Source organism: Phyllopteryx taeniolatus, chromosome 2 (assembly GCF_024500385.1).
Source record: "Phyllopteryx taeniolatus isolate TA_2022b chromosome 2, UOR_Ptae_1.2, whole genome shotgun sequence".
Taxonomy (NCBI): Eukaryota; Metazoa; Chordata; class Actinopteri; order Syngnathiformes; family Syngnathidae; genus Phyllopteryx; species Phyllopteryx taeniolatus.
In genome coordinates, this window is record NC_084503.1 from 5574357 (window position 1) to 5584355 (window position 9999).

Here is a 9999-nt window from a genome sequence, read left to right on the forward strand (position 1 = left end):
GATCTTTCTCCAGGGCAACATGAGCAGAGGAAACAGTTTATTCTTCCGGAAGCTTCCCGCAGGAAAGACGTACGCAATTGATCAGCAAAGATTTTATTAAAGAAAATGAGGCAGCAATAGTGTGAAAATGCAAGCGAAACAACCGTGTGTCACCTGAGGGATTTCCTGTTCTTCATACAAATGTGTGTATGCACTTGTTCCTGTTTATAACATTGGGAATTCAAATCAAATAATTTCCACGTCAGTTTTTCATATTACACTAAATACAATGGAATTTCCTTGAATTGATGGACCAAGTTAGTCAAACAATCTTCAATGTTAGAACAGGTTGAACGGTCACTGGCCGTCCCTCATGTTTTTCTTGTCATACATTCTTCCTCTAAATATGTTTTTTTTTTAACACTTCATGTTGCATGTGATGTAATGTCTAACATTGTGATGATCAAGCGGGTTGGGCATGTGGTTTTGTTTTTCCCTTATTTTGGAATCAGACTGGTCGCTGTCCAATCACAGACACGAATATGAAACTCAACAGACCTTTCTATCTGTGACGGTAGTCAAGTGCTTTTATCAATGATATCAAATAAAAGTTACTTTTTTGTGTGTGTGTGTGTGTAAAGGTGTCTTTAGAGTTCAAGTTTGGACATCACCCTCAAGTGAAGTCTGCGTCTTGCCCTTATATGGGATCACCTCCAGTCAAGCTGCCGAGTTTGATCACAGGAAACAATTTGATCTCCAAGCGAAACATGACTTGGCACTCGGAGAGAAGCCTTTGTTTCCAAGCGCAGAGGTCGGACGTTTCTTGGACTTGGTATCCGTTCAAAACTTGAACGTAGCATACATATCCGAGTCAGAACCATGGCTAAGACGGTGATGCTTGTTTGATTTTGACCATACTAAAATGAAAAAATAGAACAGTTACAACACAAAGCCAACAAAAGTCCATTATTTTCTAGTGGTACTTAACAACCACAGCTGTAACAGTGCTGTACGTAAAGTAGAACAGAAAACCAACCACAGTTAGGTCAGCTATTGTATTACTTTAAAAAACAAAATCTAATGTACAAGGAGCTGCCTTCACATTGCCCTTTGGCATACGGGAGGTCGTTTTATTCGGCGGCGTTCCAGTCACAGTGTGCAAAATTGCTGCAAGCGGAGTTTGAATCCAAACAAACTGCAGCCGTTTGGTTCTCAGTTGTCGAGTAAAACGCACACAACAGTTCAAATCTGTCCTCTTTCTCGCATTCCTCACTGAGCGGACGCTAGCCGATTCCACGTTGGGGGCGAACCGACTCACGGATGTGGTGGTTTTAAGTCCGATGCAGCGAGTGGTCCAGATGCTAAATTGCGCTTTATGGTCTAGTATGGAAAGCAATGCAATCTCACAACCCACAAGGAAAGACACCCTAGGACAATGTCCCATCATTGGAAGATGACAGCTCGATGAAATATTTGGTTCTGCTTCTAGAGTGGATACAAAACGTATGGCGCAAAAACGACACTACCCATTACCAAAAGCGCAGTGAAGATGGGTGGAGGCGGCTGCGTGCTCTAGCTGGGGCTCTTTCTTTAGCTGAAGCTGCACAGTTCCAAATACCAGTCAGTGTTAACATGGAAAGGGAACATGACAGCAAAGGCCTACTAGACCATGTGAACTTGATTTGATGTTATAAGAACCACTTTGAATTGTGGGAAGCAATCAGTTTGTATTTGTTTGCTCATTCTGAGCACAGCCCCGTCCGTCCCCAGTGTGAGGGGAGGGTGTGCAACCACATCATCTCAGTAGTTTAGTTTGACTTGCGCTCTCAAACTTTTTTTTTTTTTTTTTAGTTGTATAGGTCCCAACTGTATAAAAGGTTTAGAATTGATCATAGTTTCATTTTCTTATATTTCTTTATATTATATAAAAGCCTGCATTTGAACAGAGGTGTGTCGACGTTTTATATCCACTGTGTGTACTGTTGAAGACTAATGTGCAGTATTGTCACTGCCCTGGTGTATTTGGTTGATTCTTGTGGCGAGTTCTTGTGACGGGGGCTGAATAATGCCCACGTCTAACAACGTTGCATGCGTTCTTAAAAGATGTGCTGATGCCATACATCTCACAAATAAGGTTCATGCATAAATGTTTGTTGTAGTACAAAACAAAATGCATCTTTTCTCAGCACTCGCAGTTCCCACGAGGCTTTACACGATCAGGACTTTTGGGGCCGATCACCCAGTTTCAAACAAACAAACAAACAATGGAGCAATGTGTATATTTCAATGACTTGTTCATTTACTCTATATACTTGTGCACTACTATTTACAAATGTATTCTCTAGTTAGGTCATGTATTCTAATCAGTCAGGTCAAACCAACATTACAACATGACAGAAATAATGGCTGCTAACTTACTGCAATTAAATTCCTTTCGGCTTGTCCCTCTCCTGCATCCTCCTCCTCGAACACCAACTGCCATCATGTCTTCTTCCCTCACGACATCCATCGACCTTCTCTTTGGTCTTCCTCTCGCTCTCTCGCCTGGCAGCTCCATCCTCATCATCCTTCGACCAATATACTCACCATTTCTCCTCTGGACGTGTCCAAACCATCCAAGTCTGCTTTTGTCTCCAAAACATCGAACATTGGCCGACCCTCTGATGAGCTCCTTTCTAATTTGATTCAACCTGGTCACTCCGAGAGCGAACCTCAACATCTTCATTTGTTCTGCTTCCTGTCGTCTCTTCAGTGCCACTGTCTCTACTCCGTCCATCATGGCCGGCCTCACCACTGTCTTATGAACTTTGCCCTTCATCCTAGCAGAGACTCTTCTGTCACATAACACACCTGCCACCTTCCGCCACCCGTTCCAACCTGCTTGGACCCGTTTCTTCACTTCCTGACCACACTCACCATTGCTCTGGACGGTTGACCCCAAGTATTTCAAGTCCTCCATCCTCGCTGTCTCTTCTCCCTGTAGCCTCACTCTTCCCCCACCACCACCGCTCTCGTTCATGCACATATATTCTGTCTTGCTTCGGCTAATCTTCATTCCTTTCATTTCCAGTGCATGCCTTCACCTTTCTAACTGTTCCTACACCTCCTCCTTGCTTTCACTGCAGATCACAATGTCATCTGCGAACATCATGGTCCACGGGGATTCCAGTCTAACTTCATCTGTCAGCCTATCCATCACCACTGCAAAAAGGAAGGGGCTCAGGGCTGATCCCTGATGCAGTCACACCTACAGCACACCTCACCACTGTTCTGCTGCCCTCGTACATGTCCTGTATTATTCTAACATACTTCTCTGCCACTCCAGACTTGGGCATGCAGTACCACAGTTCCTCTCTGGGTACTCTGTCATAGGCTTTCTCTAGATCTACAAAGACACAATGTAGCTCCTTCTGACCTTCTCTGTACTTTTCCATCAACATGCTCAAGGCAAATAATGCATCTGTGGTACTCCTTCTAGGCATGAAAGCATACTGTTGCTCGCAAATACTCACTTCTGTCCTGAGTCTAGCCTCCACTACTCTTTCCCATAACTTCATTGTGTGGCTCATCAACTTTATTCCTCTATAATTGCCACAGCTCTGCACATCACCTTTGTTCTTAAAAATGGGCACCAGTACACTTTTCCTCCATTTTTCAGGCATCTTCTCACGCACTAGAATTCTATTGAACAAGCTGGTCAAAAACTCCACACTGTATTCCTGCAATTAAATTACTTTATTGTAATTACTTCACCGACACCGAAACTTTAGAGCATGATTCGACAGAACGCCGGTATGTTTACGTACAACCGTTAGTGCGAGCATTAGCTTGGGAGCCGTACCGTATTAACCTTGTTGTTGTCGTCGCCGTGGTAACGAGTATATCCGGTCGCGTTTGAGTTGACGAGATAAAGCCCAGTGATCATTAAAGTCGGGATGTGTGGTATCGGAATAACATTTTATTGAAGTAGTCTGACATAGTGCAAATTTGTCGTCGTCTGATCCAGGCATTGCGTGTTGTCTGTCTACACCGCCGCCATGTTGTTTGTTTGTTTGTTTTTTTCAACTTTATTGGCAGTCAGATATTAACAGTACTATGTCAAAAAACACACAACAAGGCGAAAACTAAACTAGCTTTTGGATTAAAATGCACTGTAGACGACGGCGATGTGGCGTAAATGTCTTTTGCGGAGCCGGATCGACGAATTATGACAAAGGCGATCATGGTAAAATGCTAATTACCGGTCGATGCCGATCAAAAGTCTAGTTCCCACATTATGCAAATAGTTGCTAAGGACGTGTGGATTTATTCAATGTTACACTTGCACATAAAGGAACTACAGCTCGACATTGACACATTGGCTTGATTCCGTGGGATAAGAGGTTCACCTTGGTTCTTCTCCCAGACTGCAGACCCCAGAGGTCTCTTGGTTCCAAAAAATCAAAAATCAAAGTGTGAAAGTGGTGGCGATGGACAGTCATATTTAAGAACTCTCAAGCTTCGAGGTCAGTTGGTGTGACGTGGACACAACGTCCATCTGAGGGGGGTTAGGGTTAGCAGCCGGCGGAGTCGTGTTTGGGGTTGTCACAGCAATTGGTTGAAAAAGTGTCTGTTCTGCTGACTTGACTTTCCCCCGTGGAACTTTGGAACACGTGTGAAGGTGAGTCAGGAGGCCACGGTACGATCGCAACTTCGTGCGGCAATTTTCACACCTAGGAACAAAGCAACAATATATGACACACAACACCTTTAAATAGAATGTTCATTTTCATATAATTTGATCAGTATTTGTAAACGTTAACAAACATTGAATGCCATTTGGGTTTCATATGGCTAAATGTCTCCCAAGCTAAAACAGCCACCCACATTTAGTCCTATTGTATACTTCTTTATATAACAGTCAAGACAAACAGCGTCATAACAATTGCGAGTTGCACAATTTACATGAATGAGCCAAACAAGTCATTCAATCCATGAAACTCCCTGATTTGTACAATCGTAATGACGGTTTAACGAGTTCACACTTATTTATTCGTGTCTCATAAATAACACACACTAGAAAATGGCTGCCTCATCCCGGCACTTCAGATGTATCGCAACATCATGAGGCTCGCTCCAGTGGCATTCGACATAAAGAGAGCTTGCGTGACGCAGGAAGACACGAACGTGCATTTGTCTTACTAGTTTTCATGGGAAAAGCAGATGAAGAAATAGGAGACAAATCTTGTACTGCATATCCAAAAATGCAATTAGCATCTTCCACATGTTGCAAATCATCACACTTAATGGTAAAGACAAGTTTGAAAAATATTACTTTTGAATATGTTTTATGACCTTTCGATGGATAACAGCAGCCAGCAATTCAAAGACTCGTAACAGTCAAATGAATTGACTTTCAAAAGGAAATTTACGGTGCCATTCTTTACCTTTATTGACCAAATCATATGAAACAAACGAAAGCGGCATTCGCGCAGCAGGAAGCCTTTAAGTACTTGCAAAATGTCATTTACAATAGGCTACCATTTGGAATCCTTATCCTTACTGTTAAGGAAAGATGTATTAAGCAAAAGGAGTGGAGCATTGAAATGATATATTTTTTTTTTTAACTTACAAGAAGAACATGTTGGGTTTATGATGACGTCTCGTATGTTCCACCAATTTCTGCATGTTTGGGAAGGAGCAGCTGCAGCCCACGCTGGAGCAGTGGAAGACCTTTCCTACGACCGCAACCACAAACCAAAACACGTCGAACACGTTGAACGTTTTAAAAGCGAACGGAATGGCTTACCGGGGAGAGACTGAGCTGGGATTGCGTGATCCCTCACGTGACTCTCCAAAGCGCTCACATCCGTGTACACGCGTTTGCAACCGTGAAACGGACACGCCGCCTTCTTGTTTCCTGGAGGAGACAGATTGAATTGGGAAGATTTCTTCCTGAAATCATTCCCATTAAATATACGCCAGAGTGAAGGGCTTCGTCTAAAAACAAACCTTCGTGTCCACTTGCGTCAAATGCTTGCGAGGAGGCCATGCTTCTGTGTTTGGGTTCCGCCACAATGACAACAACGAAAAGAACTCGAACCAAACTCTTCTTCTTCTTCATCTCCAGTATTGACGGTGCATTACTGCCGTCTTTCGACCGGGAGGGGGGGATCGCAAACTTTTAAACGTGGGTTTGTTTTGAATGAAAACGCATTTCCACCAGTGTAAAAAAAAAAACAACATTTATACATCTATCTATCTTTTTTTTTTTTTTTTTTTTTACGGGGCAAGAAACGGTGTTCTGCTGTTGTGACAAAAAGAAATGAGAGCAGGACGTTCCCAGCAGGGGACTCCAGGGGGCGATGTCGGCCGCGGCCTGCGTGTGAGAGTTCCGCATCCAAAGAGAAGAACATGCATGGGACACTGAGAGGACTCTCAGTGTCCCATGCATATTCATGACAATAAAGGTGATTCTTCTTCTTAACTAACCTTTTTCCTTGTATGATTTCCTGTACTGTGAGGTTCCACCACCAAGTCTCCTTCTCTCCTTTCCTGCCAGAAGATACACCAAGTACTTCTCTGATCACCTTGGCTGCAGTGGTCCAGTCTTCTGGAAGCTCCTCCTGTCCACCGAGAGCCTGTTTCACCTCTTCCCGAAAAGCCGCACAACACTCGTCCTGTCTCAGCTTCCACCACATGCTTCTCTTCTCTGCCTTTGTCTTCCTAATTTTCTTCCCCACCACCATCCTATGCTGTCTAGCCACACTCTCCCCTACGACTACCTTACAGTCGGTAACCTCCTTCAGATGACATCGTCTGCACAAGATGTAATCCACCTGCGTGCTTCTACCTCCGCTCTTGTAGGTCACCCTATGTTCGTGCCTCTTCTGGGGAAAAAAAGTGTTCACTCCAGCCATTTGCATCCTTGTTGCAAAGTCTACCACCATCTGTCCCTCCGAGTTCCTTTCCTGGATGCCGTACTTACCCATCACTTCTTCATCACCCTTATTACCTTCACCAACATGTCCATTACAATCTGCACCAATCACGACTCTCTCTCTCTGTCTGGGATGCTCAGAACTACTTCGTCTCGCTCCTTCCAGAATTTCTCTTTCCCCTCTAGGTCACATCCAACCTGTGGGGCATAGCCGCTAATCACATGACACAGTTCAAGTTTCAGCCTCGTCACTCGATCTGATGCTCTTTTCACCTCCAAGACATTCTTAGCCAAGATACAGCCCACCCTATCCACTAGTGACACAGGCATCATAATCCATGCATTGTTACGTCTCGCCTCGTCTTTTGTAATGTGGTGCTTCCTGGTCTTCCCATGTCTCGTATTAAAAGCCTGCAATTAGTACAAAACGACAAACACGAGCAAGTTTGATCATATTACCCACATTTTAGCCAACTTGCATTGGCTCCCGGTCCACTTGAGAAGCGATTTTAAGGTCCTGTTATTTACTCATAAAATAAAACGGGTTAGCACCCTCTTATCTAGCTGACTTAGTTTTTCCTTATGTTCCGTCGCTAAACCTGCACTTGCAAAATGCCGGCCTTTTGATGACTTTGAGAGCCAGAAAGAAGTCCACAGGTTCTCTAGCATTTTCTATGTGGGATCCAGTACTCTGGAATGCTCTACCCGCAGATATTAGAGCTGCTACCTCAGTAGAAATGTTTAAATCCCGACTTAAGACTTAATTTTACTCTGCCATTTAGTTAAAGTACATGTAGGCCTGTTTTACTACCGCTTGTCCTGTCTCCTCTCCCCTCGTCTCCTATTCGGAGAGGGGGCTCGGTGACGTTGACTGAATCCGAAGCTGTTGCTGTTTGGGTTCTGCACCGACCAACTGGGACAAGATCTGAGGTGGCACTCTTCCCCCGGAGCCGTTGCCATGGAGGATTCTGCTCCGGTTGACCGGGCCGTGTCCTGAAGCAAAGTCACCAAAGGTGTCTACCTTGCGGCGCCTTTTCTCTCTTAATGAACATTGTACCGCATCTTGCCATCGTAATAACATTGTACAGCACCAGACTAAGGTCATCCCCCCCCCCCCCCCCCCCCCCCATCTATGGTCCCTTCTCAAGATTTTTCTTGAGTTTTTTTTCTTGCCCGATTGGGGGGTTTAGTACGTGTCATCAATCATTGCCAACTGTGGGTATGTGAAGCCTTTTGAGACTCTTTTGTGTTGACTTGACTCATTGATGGTTTCAGCTACTGACCCTTTTACTCTAGAGCTTTTTGGTCCTCTGTATCAAATTCTGACATAGTAATAGAGTATTTCCTGGGTGGTTTCGGTGTATCATTTGATCATTTTGCTGATATTTGACATTTGAGTAGCTGACGAGATGTTAGCCGGGAAGAGGGGATGTTGAGGCTTTTTGCGCCAACTGAGGCGGTGGGAAAAAGACCACACCCATGGACTCGGGTTTCCATGTTAAATTTTGTTCTCTCTGCGTGAGTCATGCCCTAAGTACGGGTTGAGACTCAGCATTTAAAAAAAAAATATATATCTTCCCAACTTTGAAACTGTCCCACACATACATCAAGCATATCAAATTATAGTTGAAACTTTAGTCTTGGCAAATCAACTAGTTATTGTTCAACACATCATTTCGTACTGTTTGGCTTCAAATCAAGAGGAACAGTTCTCAAAGTCTCATAGCCAGACCTGTAAAACTGACACATTAATGACACAGACATCAAGGCATACATTTAGAATATTCATGGTTTGTTTTGTTTGTTACAAATGTGTCCTTTTTATTGTCCACAGGGAGTGTTTCTAATCACCACGAGGGAGTGGTCATGTTGGAATGGAGTCTTCTAAACTGCATGTTGACAAGCCACAAAGAATGTCCTATGGGCAGATGAGACAAAACTGTAACTTTTTTGCAAGGCAAATCAGCTCTATTTTCACAGATGCAAAAATGAAGCATACCAAGAAAAGAACACTGCCCCTACTGTGAAACATGGAGGAGGCTCTGTTTTGTTTCATCTTTGTGTGTGTTGTGGATATTAGCTTCCCCCTGCCTTGTGCACACCTGCTGCTGAGTGCATCTTCCCCACCTGTGCCTCGTTTACTCGAATTACCCCACGCATATAACCTTATTTCTCATTTTATCTGGTCACCAGTTCGTTGTACATCATCGTCACGTTCCAGCAGCCTCTGTATTCCATGTCTCGGACTCATAGTAAGCCTAAACCCTGTTTTGATAATCGACCTTGCCTTTTGCCTCACGTTTTTGATAGTTGCCTGCCCGTGTACCGACCGACCCATGCCTGTTTATTAACCACTGACTTTTGCCTTTGAGTCTTGCATTTGAGTCCTCTTCCTCGTACTGTTCATGACAGATCAAACTGGCCATAATATGGACTCAGCAGACTCTTCCCCGATGCGTAATGCACTCGTGTTGCACTATCCGTTAAAATTGAAAAAGAGCTGTTAGGAATTCCGAGCGAGACCCGGGAGTTGCCCAGCCGGCCTCGGAAGGAAAAAGTCCTCAATGGAATTCTTTTAATGTTTGGTGGTGATCTTGTTTCCAAATAAGAATCCTGATACACTAAACTTGTCTTGAGCGTATTTAATACAACAAAGTCAATGATACAGATATACAAAGCTTGGTCGGATGAAAGAAGACAGCGCTAGCCGATCTCTCTTCCTTCTCTCGTGGGATCCATAAGCTCAGTGTTCATATAACAGTCTGTTCCTTCAGCAGCTCCTTATCAAACCAGTTCCTGCCTGAATGTTCTCAGAATGTCTGTGGTGCAGGTGTGTGCATTCATAACATAGTGTCCTGTAAGCAGCAGCATAAAAATATCTCTAACAGAATGCAAGGTGGAGAGAGGCCAGCAGAGGGAATGCCATGCATCATAGCGCGCAATTGACCAACCAAGCCACATCAGACCACCTGCTGCCAGTCTTCTTCCAGCGGCTGCCACCCCACGGACAAACCCTTGTAACTGGACGGGACTCATCTCTCCCCCAAGGAACGTCAACATCGGCTGACGGGGGGGGGGGGGGGTGTTTCTACTGCGGCCTG

General features: G+C 44.2%; 2 protein-coding genes across 4 annotated transcripts in view; one reads left to right on the forward strand and one right to left on the reverse strand.

The window, feature by feature from the left end:
- The window catches only part of mtch2 (mitochondrial carrier homolog 2), a 38511-nt gene extending 37906 nt beyond the window's left edge, over positions 1-605 (forward strand). For all 3 annotated transcript variants that reach the window (XM_061756077.1, XM_061756069.1, XM_061756087.1), the window contains one exon: positions 14-605. Coding sequence is in view for 2 of the 3 variants with exons in the window: in XM_061756069.1 (XP_061612053.1) it covers positions 14-100 (87 nt within the window). In the remaining variant the exon portion in view is untranslated. The remainder of the gene's footprint in view (positions 1-13) is intronic.
- Positions 606-3699: 3094 nt separating this feature from the next.
- znf414 (zinc finger protein 414) lies at positions 3700-6126 on the reverse strand. The gene is made up of 4 exons (XM_061756101.1): positions 5971-6126; positions 5768-5878; positions 5591-5696; positions 3700-4691 (listed from the first exon to the last, which is right to left on the reverse strand). Exons 1-4 carry the CDS (start codon positions 6080-6082, stop codon positions 4463-4465), a joined length of 558 nt encoding a protein of 185 aa, XP_061612085.1. The 5' UTR covers positions 6083-6126; the 3' UTR covers positions 3700-4462.
- Positions 6127-9999: the final 3873 nt, after the last annotated feature.

Bases quoted from the DNA above. Each gene is read 5' to 3' on its own strand.
- znf414 (XM_061756101.1), bottom strand. From the start codon at position 6,082: ATGAAGAAGAAGAAGAGTTTGGTTCGAGTTCTTTTCGTTGTTGTCATT. The intron at 5,879-5,970 runs GTTTGTTTTTAG...TGTCTCCTCCAG, and splicing joins TGACGCAAGTGGACACGAAG to GAAACAAGAAGGCGGCGTGT. The intron at 5,697-5,767 runs GTAAGCCATTCC...TTGCGGTCGTAG, and splicing joins CCCAGCTCAGTCTCTCCCCG to GAAAGGTCTTCCACTGCTCC.